The following is a 17,136-nucleotide window of genomic DNA, read 5'->3' as shown; positions in this document are numbered from 1 at the left end:
ATTTGTTTGGTCTGACTTGTTCTTAAGTTTGGGAGAGAGTGAATTTATTCCCGTCTTCCTTTTTAAAACTCAAACTCTAAAAACATAAGGTACGTTTCTGCGGGGGAAAATAAAGTGCAACACATGAAAATTGTACTGTATTTCTTAGATTTTATTTTCTGGTTGCTTGAGTTCCAGTTAACAGAGTTTACTGTACTTAGCTTTACGCCTGCATATGACTTCATAATTAATGTTCGTAAACACTTGGTGTATTGCTCCCCTGAGTTATGAGTCGAGTCATTTTACCAGAATGTCCAAGCTTCCTCACCCAGCTGCATTAGAGTTTTCATCTTTAGAGAGCTACTCAGACTTCCTGTGTTTAGACGGCCATTATGAGAAAGTGTGTTCTGAAGATCTAGTAAAAATTGTGAGAATAAGCTGGCAACGGTGCTAGATCGGCAAGTTTGAGAACTGGGGACCAGGCTATTTTTTCAACATTGGTTTTCAGTCCAATTATTTTTGGAGGTTTTTTTGTGTGTGTGATTTGTAGGAGACAGCTCTAGGGGGACTACTTCATTTTTAGATTTTGTATGTTAAATGTTAAAAGGCCAGTGGTCACTAAAGGCAGACAGGTGAATTATGATACTGGAGATATTGTTGGGGTGGGGAGTAATTATGAAGTCAAGGAGTGAGTGATGGTTAGTTTTAAATTGAAGTCTGGTAGGCACAGTCACCATCTAAAGGAGTTTAAAGCTGCCAAGGAGCTCTGAGATATCAAGGTGCAGTGGGATTAAGAAATTTAAGTTGAAGTCAAAAGGGATAACTGTGTGTTTGTCTACAGAGATGTCGGCCAGGATGTTATTCACAGCTGTGAATTTTACTAGAGACAGATAAGCAGCTGAAACATAAAGATGACAGTAGCCTTTGGCTGGAAGTTTAGTAAGACTCTAGCTGGGTCTATGGTCAATGGTATAGCTGGCCTGTGCTACTACTGTCAGGCTGAGAGTTTATCTGTGAAGTAGCATTACAGCACAAGTACAAAGACCAGGGTGAGAATCAATGCTATAGTGACAGCCTTTGAAGAAATGGTTGAAGTTGTGGTGGTCAATTTTGAGCAAAAATTCTGTAAAGGCAAGAAAGGCACATGTTTTACATTTGCTGCAAATGCTTCTTGCATTCATAAGTGCACAGGGAAAAAATTTGACTTTAGAGATGAGGGTGATTCTGCTGGAAATTGTTGGGGTGCTGATCTGAAACAGGCACAGGCTGGCACATTGTAATTGGATAAAGTAGAATTGGGAGGAGAAATACTTGAATTGAGCAATACTGAATATGTGATGGGATGCTGAAATTAGGACAGTGTAATAATACTGAGTTTGTGTATATCTGCTGTTGAGACAGGAGACAAGGGAAAGCTAAGGGGGGCTTGCATTCAATCATTTAAACATGCTGAAATTAAGTAGTGATAAAGTGAACAGCTGTACGTCTGAATGATACTGTACTGAAAACAGAGACTGAAAAAAATAAAGGATATTTAACCTTGAGCAATAGAGGATGTTCAGTTGTTTAAAGGTAATTAGGTTACTGTTGAATTAGCAGTGCTTGGTGAACATTAGAAGATGAGTGGTTGTAAGTTGTGAGCACAACAATGCTTCTCGTTCTACTGCTTCAAGTGATATACCCGTTTAGTTAACTTTATAACTTGTTGCTTTAATGGGATGGAGTTTTATGGAAGCAGTGGGCAAGGAATGCTTAAATTTGTGGTTTTAGGTTGGGTGGGTAATTGAGGGTTTGAGAGGAATAAAGTAACACCCCCATGTTAGTGTGGGGGGGGTTAATCAGTTTCCGCACATGCAAATCAACAAGCATAGTTAGTGGCAAGCTGTGCATTAAGTAGGAAATACACATGAAATAAAAACATATTTATGTTTTGGTAGTCACAACTGGAATAAATCATCACTATTCAAAAACAGGTCTGCTAACTGTGAAAAGACTTCCCATACCAATCCACCAGTGTTTAACACCAGACATACAGAAAATTGCCTTGATAAAAAAAAAAAGTATTTTGTTTCGTTATTCCTTCAGTCTGTGGTGTGGTCATATAACCTTTCACAAAAACATTAGATTTGAACATATCCAATCTCCAAGAGCAAACATTCTTAGCTCAGATGTGTGCAGATATATAATTTATCACAGTTCAGCTACTACTACAAAAATAAATAAAAGTAAACTATCTTCTACAAAGTGAAACAGCATTTGAGATTTCTTTTTATTCATTTATCTTTTATTATTTTACTATTTCCCATTCTTGTCACCCCCCCCCCCATCAAAACTACACAAACTTGATAATGAGGGCATGCAATCCAGAAGTAAAAACATTTCTGGTCCAGAATATTACATAGTCTGCCACTATCTACTATCTAATGCCTAATGTAGTTCTGGCAGTTGGCCAGAGGTTTAGGCTGAGCGCTGTAGCTCCTGTGGTGCAGGTTTGACTCTCTCAGCTCTCCTACGTGTCTTGTTTGACCTTAAGCAAGTTACTTAACCAGACACTGATCTCGGGTCACCCCTGAAAAGAGACTGTGTGCTTAGTTGACCTACCTAGTTAACAAGTAGAATTATTATTATTATTATATAACAAAAAATTATCACCATTTCCCTTAAATACAGAAAGCACCAACCCAGGTATTCAGAAAGAACCCCACTCCAGTTTGCAAAAGAGTTGCAACCAAAAGGGACTTGTTTCCGCAAATGTGAAAGATGCAATTCAGAGGTATGTTGGTCAGAAATGAGAAAATACATTACTGGCTAATTACCATATGCACTAATTACAGTTAACAGCTGCAAGTGCTAATCAGCAGTTTCCTATGGCAAGCGCCTCTGGAGGCCCATACACTGCTTCGCACTAACACAGGCACTTTCCTTATCCACCCTCTGGTATACATGAACACAATCAAAGAGAAGTACACGATACATGCACACGCATGTGCACACCCTGCCTCAGAGTTGAGAAAATGTCCTTGATGTAGCCTCTTTTCCCCTGCCCCTTATAAAAAATGGATAATTACAGTCAGTCAACAATGTGAGACATTTTATTCTTACTACTGTCCAGTGTTCCTCCAGACTTTATTTGAAAATCTTGAGTTCAGCCACTGAGATGTATATAGCAGCCCCTCACCAACACTTCCCATCCCTCTTAACTCTCAGAATGTTCATAATTCTGCCTTATACTTGCCCTGCCCCTAGTAACTCATAAACCATCACAATAAATCATGCCAGACAGTTACTTACTACTTATTTAGTAAATACTTAAAAATTAAGATTGGTTCCATAGCTCAGAGGACTAAAATGATGTTTAGAAGTTGATTTGTGTGGAAAGGGTGAATCTCCCCTGCTGCTTTTCTTTTTTTGGCAAGATTTAGTTTAATATTTAACAGTAATTCTTTGTATTTAGTTTAAGAGCAGGGGAATAATTCTGTGAAAATGTGCACGTTATGCAAAATATACAATGTTTTGAAGCTCAAGAAATTCTGTCTTGTCATGTAAATATGTACATTTTGCAAACAATGTTCATGTTACGCTAAATAAAGGACCCCTACTCTTTTCAATAGGTGCTGTGGTACCTTTTGCATCCACTTGAGCTACCACCTGACAGGACTCTCTGTTTAACATCTCATCTGATTGACACAAAGACTGGAGCACCCCACTTACGTCAAATTATAGTGTTGCTGCACTGACACTGCATCATCATTCCCACTAATTAACACTGTATAATTATCACTCTTAGTTCCAGTTCTGCTTAGAAATAACACTATCATTATCACTCTTAGTTCCAGTGCTGCTTAGAAATAACACTATCATTATCATTCTTAGTTCCAGTGCTGCTTTAATTAACACGGTCTCATAATCAATCTTAGTTCCAGTGCTGCTTTAATTAACACCGTCTCATAATCAATCTTAGTTCCAGTGCTGCTTTAACACTGTCTCATAATCAATCTTAGTTCCAGTGCTGCTTTAATTAACACTGTCTCATAATCAATCTTAGTTCCAGTGCTGCTTTAATTAACACTGTCTCATAATCAATCTTAGTTACAGTGCTGCTTTAATTAACACTGTATCATTATCACTCTTAGTTCCAGTTCTGCTTAGAAATAACACAATCATCATCACTCTTAGTTCCAGTGCTGCTTTAATTAACACTGTATCATTATCACTCTTAGTTCCAGTTCTGCTTAGAAATAACACTATCATTATCACTCTTAGTTCCAGTGCTGCTTTAACACGGTCTCATAATCAATCTTAGTTCAAAGTTCTGCTTTAAATAACACTGTATCATTATCACTCTTAGTTCCAGTTCTGCTTCAACACTGTCTCAATCAATCTTAGTTCCAGTTCTGCTTTAAATAACACTGTATCATTATCACTCTTAGTTCCAGTTCTGCTTTAAATAACACTGTATCATTATCACTCTTAGTTCCAGTTCTGCTTTAAATAACACTGTATCATTATCACTCTTAGTTCCAGTTCTGCTTAGAAATAACACTATCATTATCACTCTTAGTTCCAGTTCTGCCTTAACACTGTCTCATAATCAATCTTAGTTCCAGTTCTGCTTTAAATAACACTATCATTATCACTCTTAGTTCCAGTTCTGCTTTAAATAACACTGTATCATTATCACTCTTAGTTCCAGTTCTGCTTAGAAATAACACTATCATTATCACTCTTAGTTCCAGTGCTTCATTAATTAACACGGTCTCATAATCAATCTTAGTTCCAGTGCTGCTTTAATTAACGCTGTCTCATAATCAATCTTGGTTCCAGTGCTGCTTTAATTAACACTAATTAAATTACACGGGGTGGGAACTCTTAGTTCCAGTTCTGCTTAGAAATAACACTATCATTATCACTCTTAGTTCCAGTGCTGCTTTAACACGGTCTCATAATCAATCTTAGTTCCAGTTCTGCTTTAAATAACACTGTATCGTTATCACTCTTAGTTCCAGTTCTGCTTTAAACAACACTGTATCATTATCACTCTTAGTTCCAGTTCTGCTTAGAAATAACACTATCATTATCACTCTTAGTTCCAGTTCTGCTTTAAACAACACTGTATCATTATCACTCTTAGTTCCAGTTCTGCTTAGAAATAACACTATCATTATCACTCTTAGTTCCAGTTCTGCTTTAAATAACACTGTATCATTATCACTCTTAGTTCCAGTTCTGCTTAGAAATAACACTATCATTATCACTCTTAGTTCCAGTGCTGCTTTAAATAACACTGTATCATTGTCACTCTTAGTTCCAGTTCTGCTTTGATTACAGACCCAGCAGACGGACGTTTTTATTACTACAATCCATTTAAAGACGCACCTCAGAGAGACTTCAATTTGTTTGTTTAAATTAATCCAGGATGGAAAAGTAAGTGGACTGCAGCCAACTTAGCTTACACAACGGTGTCATACTGTGGCAACAGTTCAAAAGAAATACCTCAAAACTTATTTTTTTTTTTACCTTGGACCAACAGTACCATGTCTTGTACTTTCTTGTATCTGTTCAGGGCCTGCCGGAGGTCTTCAATCTTGCGGTCCTAAACATAGCAGAAAAGAAATAAATGGATAGTAAGACATGCAGTTACAATACCATTTTACCAGCAAATGAAGTTACAACTTTCCTTTAAGAAAGACCTTGTTCATTCAGGAATAAATTAAATGTTTAATTTGATGCAATTATAAAAAGGAAAAAGACTAAATTTTTAATGTAATGACATTTTCCTCAGATATGTACAAATGTGTACACCTGTATATATCATAATTGCTAAAAAAAAAAAAATCAAAGGGAAAGATGCAGCTTGCTTAATACTGCATATAAACTTAATTTTAAATTGCACAAATGAAGTTTAGTCCACTTCTGCACTTTCTTCCTCTGAACATACTCCATTACCAAAATAATTTGCACATTTGATCTTCACAGTACTGATATTATATAGTTATATGCCTCTGCCTCTCAGAGAACAATATTTTATTACTAAGTCTCCTATTTTGATTTTAATTTACTAAAAAGTACAGTTTTGTACCTACCATAAATGTAGATGTCCGATAGATATGCAACTGCAGTCATAACATATGGGTTGTCCTGCCTCAGGCAGCCCTCGGTCGGCCGGATTCCAAAGTCTGGGTCCGGCGTCGGCCGGAGTCGCCTCCTCTCAGACGTCAGAACGGCTGGAGTATAAAGGCATCGGCCGACGCCATCTTCTTCAGTGTTTCTTGCCCCAGATGCCAGGTGCCCTCCTAGGAAGGCTAAATTTAGTGAATGGATAAACAATTCCAGACATGCACAACAGTAATAAACAGATACACCATAGGAGATACCCCCAGCTAATAGGAACAGGGGTAGTGGACCCATAAAGAAAGTTGCAGAGGGGTAGGAGGGTGGGAAAATCCGACTGCAGTTGCATATCTATCGGACATCTACATTTATGGTAGGTATAAAACTGTACTATGTCCTTCAAGACTGCAACTGCAGTCATAACATATGGGTTGAATACCATAGCCAAGCTGGGGGTGGATGGAACTAAGAAAGGGATGGTGTAGCTAAAAGCCCTGCAGGACTGCCGAAGCAAAGCCTGCTCGGGATCTGGAGTATAAGGGCAGGTTGTAGTGCTTGGTAAATGTATGCACGGAGCTCCATGTAGCAGCCTCTAGAATGTCCTTTGTAGCCACTCCTCTTAGGAAAGCTGTGGATGTGGCTATAGCTCTGGTGGAATGTGGCCTAATATTGGCTGGCACACCTTTTCCATGGAAAGGATAGCAGAATCTGATGCAGTGTCCAATCCATTTCGAAATTGTTTGTTTGGAGATTGCTTTTCCTTGTACTCCAGCAGCATAGGCTACAAACAGTTGGTCAGACTTTCTGGTGGCCTTAGTTCTGTCCAAGTAGTAGCGTAGTTGCCTGTGTATGTCCAAAGTATGCAGCAGTTTTTCCCCTGTTTTGCGGATTGGGGAAGAAAGTAGGCAGGTGAATAGCTTGATTTAGAGACACCCTGGAAATTACTTTTTGCATGAATGTAGGATTGGTTCTTAGAGAAACTCTGTCCTGATGAAAAATGAGGAAGGGAGGAACTGCCATGAGTGCCTGTATCTCCGAGACTCTTCTTGCAGATGTGACTGCCAATAGAAAAAACGTTTTCCATGATAGAAATTGCATTTCTGAAGTTGCTGCTGGCTCAAAAGGAGGAAGAGTTAATTTTTCTAAAACGAAATTGAGGTCCCATGCAGGTACTGGCTGTTTTCTGGGAGGTATGATATTCTTTATCCCCCTTAGGAACTGTCTTAGCAAAGGATGTGAAAACACTGGTGGATCACAATTGTATTTTGCTGAGATTGCTGAGGCGTGAATCTTTATAGAAGAATATGAGAGTCCAGTATGAAACATTTCTGCCAAGTATTCCAATATCTGAGGTATACTCAGTAATGTTGTATCCTGACCCCTGTTGGCATTCCAGATGCTGAATCTCTTCCACTTGGCTGAATAGGTTTTTCTGGTGGAAGGTCTGCGTGCTTCCAGTAAGATCTCTTGAACTTTTTTGGAGAGAGAGATAGCGGAAGGAGTCATGGTAACCTCCAGGCTGTCAGAGGCAATGTTTTCAGGTTTTGATGGACAGTCCTGTAATTGTGTTGTGTTAGAAGCAGGGGCCATAGGGGCAGAGGCCACGTTTTGGTCCGAGTTATGCTCAACAGCAATGGGTACCAGTGTTGCCTTGGCCAGTCTGGAGCTATCAAAATGCCTGTTGGTTGTTCTGCTTTGATCTTCAGTATCACCTTGGTCAACAGAGGTAGAGGAGGGAATGCTTAAACTTTTAGGGAATTCCAGCTGAAGGAGACAGCATCCGTTTTCCAGGCTAGAGGATGGTGGGTCCTTGTGCAGAACTTTTCCAGGTGATGATTCATGTGAGAAGCAAAGTGATCTACGTCCGGTCTTCCCCATGTCTTTGTTATTTGTGGGAAAATGTGAGGATGCAGCCTCCATTCGTGTGGATCCAAGAAATTTCTGCTCAGCTTGTCCGCCAGTACATTGTCCTTGCCTGGCACAAACTGGGATTGCAAATGTATCTCCAGACTCAGGGATTTTTCCAGAGAATCATTGTTAGTCTGCAGAGGGAATAAGAATGAGTGCCTCCCTGCTTGTTTATATACCACATGACAGTGATGTTGTTTGTCCTTATTAGCAAATGTCCTTGTAGTGATTTTTTGAAAGTCTCGATTGCATGTATCACTGCCAACATCTCTTTTTGGTTTATGTGCAGATGTCTTTCCCTTGGTGTCCAGAGACCTTGAATGCATCTGCCCTCCATGTGCGACCCCCATCCATGATCTGAGGCGTCTGTTGTAATCATTTGACCTGCTTGAGGTCTGTTGAAAGACATGCCTTTGTTTAACTGACTTGCTTGAGCCCACCACAAAAATTCTTTTTGCAGACATGGAATGAGTGGGATTACGTCCTCTAGGCTTTGGCTGTGTTGGGACCATAAGCTTTTTAAGTACCATTGCAGCTTTCTCATATGACGTCTTGCCAAAGGTATCAGAAGAATGCAAGATGCCATGAACCCCAGGGCCTGCAGGATTTTCCTTGCAGTCAGCTGGGAGAGCTTTGCTAGGCCTTTGAAGTACTCTGGTAACTGCTGTTGTTTTCCTCTGTGAGGTAGGCCATTTGAGTTTCTGTGTCCAGTTTGGCTCCTAGGAAAATAATCTGTTGGGATGGCAGTAGTCTTGATTTCTGTATGTTGACTGTGTACCCCAAGGCCTGCAGTAGTTGAATGACATAGTCCAAGTTTGCTATTAAGGTTTGTTTGTTGTCTGCTTGTATGAGGCAGTCGTCCAGGTAGGGGTATATTTGAATCCCCTGGAGTCTGCAGTGTGCCACTACTGATGCCAGGCATTTTGTGAACACTCTGGGTGCAGTAGATAAGCCAAATGGCAATGCTGAGAATTGATAATGCTCTGTCCCTGCAAGAAATCTGAGGTATCTTCTGCAGCTTTGTCTGATTGGGACATGCAGGTATGCCTCCTTGAGATCCAGAGTGACCAGCCAAGACCCCTTGCCCAGCACGGGAAGGAGTTGCTGCAACGTCAGCATTTTGAACTTTGGCACAATGAGAAAAGTATTTAGAGTAGACAAGTCCAGTATAGGCCTCCATTTGTTTTCTTTTCTTGGAACAAGGAACAGTCTTGAATAAAATCCCTGGCCTTGTTCCTGAGGAGGAACCCTATCTATTGCTTTTATACTTAACAGCTTTGAAACTTGAGTGAGTGCCTCTGCCCTTTGATGATGTGGCAGGTTTGGCATGCCTTGTCTTATTGGTAAAGTATGGAAGTGGAATCTGTAACCCTTGTCTATTAAATCCAGAATCCAGTTGTCCTTGGTTAAGATATGCCAGTTTTTTGAGAATAAGGATAATTTTCTGCCCAAAGGTGCTTCTCTTTGAGCCTTTGTAGGCGGTATGAAAGTCAAGTCATTGTGATTGTCCTTGTGGTGCAGCTGGGCTGCCTGTGCCACTTCTTTGATTTGGAGGTTGCCATTGGCGGCCCCTGTAGGATCCTCGGTATTGTCCTCTACCTCGGGCACGCCTGTTTTTTCCCCTTTGAAACTTGTCAGAGTCTGGGAAGGACCAATTCTTTGAAGGCCAGTTTCTGCTGAATCTGGGTGGCTGAACCTGGAGGAAAACCTTGACTGTCTGCACTGACTTAGCTTTTTCCTCAATGGATTTCAACACATCTTGTGCATTAGCACCAAAAAGCTTCTGTTTTTCCAGAGGTGCATCAAGTAACTTTACTTTAACATGGTCTGGCAATGGCTGATTTTTTAACCAAGCATGTCTACGTATCACAGCCCCAGTCATAGCTGCCCTACACGAAGCCTCCAATGCATCATAACCACACTGAAGAAAATGATTGTTAACCTGCTGAGTGTTATGTATATGATCCTGCAATGCTTTTCTATCAATAGGCTCAGGAGAGGCTAGCTTTTTCTGTAAATCATCCAGTAAAAAATCCTGGTACTGAAACATATGAAAAAGGCAGTTAAGTGACCTCATGGCTAGGGTGGTAGAGGTATAAACTTTTTTACCCCATCTCTCCAGGGACCTAGCTTCCCTATCCACTGGCAGTGGATTCTTGGCAGTGGAAGTAGCCACTCCCTTGGGGCCCTGTGAAATAGTTTCTAGATCCACAGAGTGGGCCTTAAAGAGATGTTTGAGTGTCAGGGACCCTATAATATCTGTCTGGCTTGACAGGAGCAGGGGGGAGAGAATCAGGGTTAGCACTGGAGTCAGAGAAAACGTCATCCAAAACATCCATAACTGGAGGAATAGCTAAAGGTCTGTGCTGGGGAAGCTTGAGGAAGGTATGTAGCCTTTTCCTGGAATCAGAGAATTCCTGACCCTGCCATTTAAAATGTTCCCTCATAGAGTGCAGGACTTCACCAAACGAGAAATACTCTGGAGGGGAGGCAGAGGGAATTGATTCCTCAGCATCAGAGTCCTCATAGGCCTGGAAGGATTCTTCTTGGGTATCTGAATGCTCAGAATCCCCAGAGGCTTCATCTGAAGAGAGGTTGTCAGCCTGCTCAGTTCTGGGCCTTTTCTCTGCAGGTGGCTGAGAACCTCTGTCTGGGTGAGGCTGAGACCCCCTGATAAGAGAAATAAGATCTGCAGCAAGAGACATGATCTGTTTATCAGAAGAAGGGGCCTGAGCAGCAGGTTTAGGATGGGCCTTGGCCTGGCTGGCGGCCTTAGCACGTGCAAAGGCCTTGATGGACATGGATACAGGAGGCCTTGCAGCCCCACGTGCAGGAGTAACCTTGTCTACAGGAATGGTGTCGGGTAGATCCAGAACTTCGGTTTCCGGAGGAAAATCAACAACCGGCACCGGAGAGGTCTCCGAGACCGAAGGACGTGTTAATGCTGTGTCGTCGGCCTGGAGCGGTTGAATTACCGCTTCCGAAGGGACCGAAGCACTAGCGGAGGGTTTAGGAGTTGCATCGGTGGTGGACGCGGGCCGAGGATGCCGGTCCCGGTCCTTTCGTTTTTTGGTAGATTGAGTTGTCGGTTGATCCGACGGCATGATATACACGAAAGATTCACCGAAAACGTCTTCGGCAAATTCTGCCTGGCGCCTGAGAGTGCGCTTATTAAAGCAAGCACAGGCAGCAAAGGCCGAGACGTCGTGGTCTGGGCCCAGGCAAGGAAGGCAGTAAGAATGGAGGTCCTTATGAGGTATTTGTTTACCACAAGACAAACAATTATTAACTTTCTCAATTTGTTCTGACATCGGCTGAGGCAAGAAAAAATATTCCCCAATGGGGTACTTAGGTTTTAGATGACTTCGGTACTGAAAACACGGGAGCTGACCGACCGGCACTTGAACTGTTTCTGCTTCGGGCACCACGCGGCAAGAAAGACTGAAGAAGATGGCGTCGGCCGATGCCTTTATACTCCAGCCGTTCTGACGTCGGAGAGGAGGCGACTCCGGCCGACGCCAGACCCAGACTTTGGAATCCGGCCGACCAAGGGCTGCCTGAGGCAGGACAACCCATATGTTATGACTGCAGTTGCATTCTTGAAGGACATCTGAAACAATATTAGTATAACATTTTATTTTTATGAGGTTGCTTCAGGTTTCTGCATACATCACACACACACTTGTTTAAATGTCACTGCCACATTCAATTACAAAAGGAACAGTGTTCATTAACTCTGGGTGGGAGCCAAACAAAATGAATGACCTTTACATCTGACTGCAAATTCCATATACAAGTTCTATAGCTTCCACTTTTGAATACTGGTTTAAAAATGTCAGCATGTTTAGATGCTGCTTCTGACAATGTACTCACTTATAGGATAACAGTTGCATTAAACAGGATACGACTGAGGTCCGTAAAGAAAGTGGGCAATAAAAGATATTTTATTTCTTTAAAAATTGTTTATCAGAGTACAGCACTGATCATAAGCTACCAATTTCAGTCTCAGTCCATGAATGCTAAAAGTTAGAACATTCAACGAGTGACAGCAGAATGAAAATACACACCTACATAATACCATTATCAGCTAATAATGTACACATTTACAATAAATCAAGACAAATTTCACGGAAAAAGTGAGGCATGTGTGTCAATTACAACTGTGGGAATGGCCAGACAGTTTAGTGGAATAAGGGATATTAGCGTTTTGGAGTTCTTGGAAGAAGATATATTAAGTAAGAGGTTATGCGAATGAAGTTTAGACTGGTGCAAAAGAGCCTGCTATACGAAACAGTGTTATTACCAAGGTAAAGAGTCATAATATCTCAGGATAGGTGATAAGGCCAGATGAGGGGCAATGACATTTGGCTGAGGAAAGAATGCGGGCCTTTAGTGAAGTCCTAAATCTGGGGTGAGATGAGGTGTCTACTTTGAGGGGAATATTTTACTACAGTTTTAGACCTATTACACAAAAGCAGTGATCTGTACAATGGAGTTTATTTTTTTTTTTTGGGGGGGGGGGGGCGGTTGCAGTGTGGAGACAAAGTGGCTTCTAAGGCTGTAAGAAACATGTCTTACCAGTTCGGCTGCTAAGGGAGAGAAGGTTGGGCTGACTAAGTTTGAATGGTGCGGATCCTAGGAGAAGGTCAACCCTTTGTTGGTAAAAAGCCATTACAATCCATGACTGTGCATATGTACATCAAGATTTATTCGTGGTTGGTGTGGTTTGATCATGAGGGTGAAGCCTGAGTGACTAAACAAAGCCAACTGCAGGTAAATCCTGATATACCCCCCAAACAGGAGTTGGTTACTGCTTTACACCAAGGTATGAAACTGGAATTTGTGCCTATTCATAGTAGGTGATAGAGGAGATGTGGTTAATGGAGGTCAAAGGCTTTTTTAAAGTCAATATCTATGGTCCCAGTGAGCTGACCTCTGTCCATAGCTAGTACTACTTCTTGGGTCAGGAATTATAAGGTTGTGAGTATGCTACAACTGTACCAGGACCAGTTTTTTATTGGGAGAGAAGGTTGTACATACCGATGTATTGGGTGAGCTGAACATGGACAATTTTTCAAGCAGTTTTCCTAAAGTAGGAAGGCTGGGGATTGGCCTGTATTGGGATGCCTTGGTGGGGTTAGACTGCTTTGGAATTAGGATGATATTGGCAACTTCCATATATTTGGGATGATATTTTGTGTTAGGCAAAGAGTGAAGATGTGTTTCCAGGGGTTACGAGAAAATGTATACAGTAGTATATGAACCAGGGATAAAGGCCATTTACTTATGGTGGGCTGTCAGTTTTTATTTACTGCAGAACAGCTTTTAGGTCTCTTGGTTTGATTTTAAAGTAAAATTGAGGAATGTAGACAGGTGGTGCTGGGGTGACAGGGTGGTGTGAGTGTTTTGACAGGGTGGGTAGGCTGGAAAAGACAAGAGGGAGAGACTGCAGGAGTTGGTGTTGGTAGGTTATTTTGAATATTCCTTTCAGTGAGTTGATTCACTTATTTTCAGTACTGCTTTGGTGATTTTAACTAAGAAGATGCTTTTATATGCCAGCTTTTGTGGTGAGGTACTGCTTGTTTTGAATGGTTTCTGAGCTGGATTAACTGCTGCCTATTGCGTGGGGAAGGGTTGTTTTTTCTGTACCTGGCATGCTTCATCAGAGTTTTAAACGAGATTTCAATTGAGGAGTTAGCCAATCGTTTACTTCTGGTTTGTAGAGTCGAAAAATTAGAGAGACGAATGTGGCCTGGAGGGATCCAAGTGTACTGATTGCTCAGGTGCAATATGAAAAGACCAGTCTGTGATGGAGAAGTCTTCTTTAAGATAAGCTGCTTTATTTAAAACATTATAATCCACACCAAATACAGCAATATAACTTAAAGAAAAAGATTATAGTGGTTTGCCAAAAGTGTTAAAGTGTTCCACTTTATTATTACTGTATCATTACCCAACAGGCTCAACCCAGTACCAAAGATTGCACATGATGCGTTAAAGGGTTCCATTACTGTAGACCAAATTTTAACAATCAAGCATACCCTTGTTCTATACCATGTTTGCTAATGTCATACATTTCCAGGAGCTTACTCATGTTTCTGATTTCCACAGAGGTATGATCTTTAATAAAAATCCATCTCAAATTTCCCATTTTCATTTGTGTAAGCTGTTAGGTCTTTCTTTTAATATTGCTTCTTCTCTTAACCTCCTTCAACAGTAACTCAGCCTCATTTTTACTGAGCATCTGTGTTTTCCATTTTCTTATTTTTTTTTTACCATCAGCAAAACTAGTATGTTGAAATAGCTCTGTCTCCCTGCTAATCCTGGGGAGTTTGTCCACCTAAGCATTTTGAGGTGCCCAGAACCATATGAATATCTACCAAATTCTCTAAAGCATATTAAATCCTTCCTAAATTTATTCAGTATCTAATTTCATGAAAATGTGCTCCCAATCCATTATTTTTCTCATATCAACATGCAACTTTCAACTCGGGGGACATTTTATAGCACCTGTTCAGTGAATAAAACTATTTGTATAGGCATTTCCAACCAAGCATTCTAAATTGTGTTGATTATGTTGATTTTTTTGGGGCTAAACAAATCTTTACCTAGTCTTGCCATGCCAGTAGTAACATTGATTATCCCCCCATTTACTCTAAAGCCATGTATAACCTGCTTACTAATAGTTTATTAGAGGTTTTGAGAGTCATTGCTTCTATAACTAAATTTATCAAGTGTTTTTTTCTCTTCGTTCCTTCTGATTTTTGCCAATCACAGTTGCCTACTATTTCAAAAATATTTCTAGACTACACTGACAATCTAGGTTGTCCTATTCTTAGCTAGAGCATCTTCTGTATGGTGACATGCATGAATGGGCGTACCTTCATTGAAGGTTGTGCGTCAGGGCCAGCAACTCGGCACGTAAAAATCTACTGCCAATCATTAGCGGACCGGAGTTCCGCTGTGGCGACCCCTAACCGGGAAAAGCCGAAAGACACAACAACTGATAATCTAGGTTAAATTCTCATTCTTCTACAAACTTCACACCAGTCAAGGCTACCCCCCCAAGCTTTCCTTACCTGTTCCTATTAGTGACATTTATTTTGCCTAACCCACAAATTTTCCTCTGTATCAGCAAAAGTCTTCAACCCAGTTTCTAACACAGTCAATTCGGCCAATCTGAAATTCTCAACCATGCTATACCAGGCTCACCACCTGAATTATTTCATAAACCTCTTCTATTTGTCCGCCTTTCTCATTACGGATGGCCTGTGACCAAAGACAGTCTTCTACTCAATTGTTTTTTGTCGATTCACTAATAAGTCTTTCCATTTAAAGTCATATTTCTGATTTTGTAGACAATTCCGCGGTGGTACAGCGGTAGCGTTGTTACCTCACAGCAAGAAGTTCTCTCGTTCCATTCTCGGCTTGGCTTGGGAGTGCCTTCTGTGTGGAGTCTGTATGTCCTCCCCGCGGTTGGGTAGCGTTAGACAGACATGCGTGCGTAAATGGGCGTGACTTCGTTAAAGGTTGGGCGTCGAACTGACACCTCGGCATTTCTAACAAAAAAAAAAAAAAATCTACTGCCAATCATTAGCAGACTGGAGTTCCGCTGTGGCAACCCCTTACCGGGAAAAAGCCGAAAGACAAACAACAACAACTCTGGATAAGGCTGGATTGCTTCATGATAACCCTGGAGATGTAGCGCAGACAGATCCTCTCATTCAGGTGTCAAGATCATCTCTTGCCACTTCACTGACTCTCTTCCCACCATAAATATCATTACTTTCTGTCTAATCTTGTCCCAGAATGTTTTCCCAGGGTCATGATGAAATGCCTTTAAGACATGTCATATTAACAATACCACAAATATTTTTATACCCTGAATTCTGTGTTCCATATCGCATTCTACTAGCTTCCACTTTCTTAGCAGTTTCAAAATTTTCAATTCTGTTTCCAATTCTCCACAGGTGTCTTTTATAAGTTTTATTAACCACATACCTAAATATTTTACTTTAAAATGTTTCTATAAATAAGGGTAAGTTTGAACAGACTCCCATGATGGAGCATAAATACCACAACAGCTCCCTAGTGAAATGTCTGTATTCGAAATATTGAATGCCGACAAGCTGAAAACAAATGGGCAGACCATGTCTCCTAAACCTGATTGACTTCTTTGAAACAGTCACCAAAGCCATAGATGAGGGTAAGGTGGTTCACACAGCTTATCTAGATCTCGCCAAGGCTTTCGACACCATCCCCCACTCTGGAATTATAGATAAGCTCACTAAACTAGGTATAAATCCCTGTATCACAAGATGGGTTGCCAAATGGCTCATGGACAGAACCCACACTGTGAAAGTAGCAGACTCCAAATCCGACTTCAGACCAGTGACAAGTGGAGTACCACAGGGTTCAGTCCTGGGTCCTCTCCTGTTTGGTATCTACTTCTCTGAAGTACAGGCTAACACAGAAGGTCTTTGGCCAACAAAGCTTGCAGATGACTGCAAACTAGGAGCCATAATCGAAACTCCTAACGATGTGGACATACTACAAAAGGGCCTCACTGAGACAGATGCCTGGTGTCAAAGCCATGGCCTGAAGCTCAATGCCAAAAAGTGTATTGTCATCCCCTTTGCTAAAAACTCTTACCCATGAACTACCACATAGCTGGTAGTCTACTTAATGCCGAAAATGTGATGAGACCTTGGGACACAAGTGGACAGTAGTCTCTCCTTTGATAATCACATCGCCACAGTGGTCAGGAAATCCTTCTATGTGGCTCACCTCATCACAAAAGGTTTCTCATCCAGAAAAAAAGAGGTTATTGTTCCCCTCTACTCATCACTCATTAGACCCATTATAGAGTACAACGCCCCTTTTGGTATGTACCTCACAAGACATCTACAACAACTGGAAAGGCCACAGAAATACCTCACAAAGAGGATTACTGGCCTCAAACAGATGCCCTACGTAGACCAACTGAAAAAACTCCAGCTTTACTTCGTCGCATATCACCTACTCAGAGGCGATCTCTGCCTAACATACAAAGCTATGTCAAACCCAGAGCTGTTTGACATGCTCCACTTAAAGAAATCCCAATCCCTCCAAGCTACATGCTCTAGGGACCTAAACCTT

At 41.2% G+C, this 17,136-nt stretch overlaps 1 protein-coding gene across 1 annotated transcript in view; it reads right to left on the bottom strand.

The window, feature by feature from the left end:
* Positions 1–17,136, bottom strand: part of PPFIBP1 (PPFIA binding protein 1) — a 2,404,664-nt gene that overhangs the window by 1,678,763 nt on the left and 708,765 nt on the right. The window contains exon 10 of the mRNA XM_044082713.1: positions 5,497–5,572. Within this exon, the coding sequence (XP_043938648.1) occupies positions 5,497–5,572 (76 nt within the window). The remainder of the gene's footprint in view (positions 1–5,496; positions 5,573–17,136) is intronic.

The sequence above is a fragment of the Protopterus annectens genome, chromosome 9.part0 (genome assembly GCF_019279795.1).
Source record: "Protopterus annectens isolate FY-2018-M chromosome 9.part0, PAN1.0, whole genome shotgun sequence".
Classification (NCBI taxonomy): Eukaryota; Metazoa; Chordata; order Ceratodontiformes; family Protopteridae; genus Protopterus; species Protopterus annectens.
This window is presented reverse-complemented; position numbering and strand designations above follow the sequence as displayed.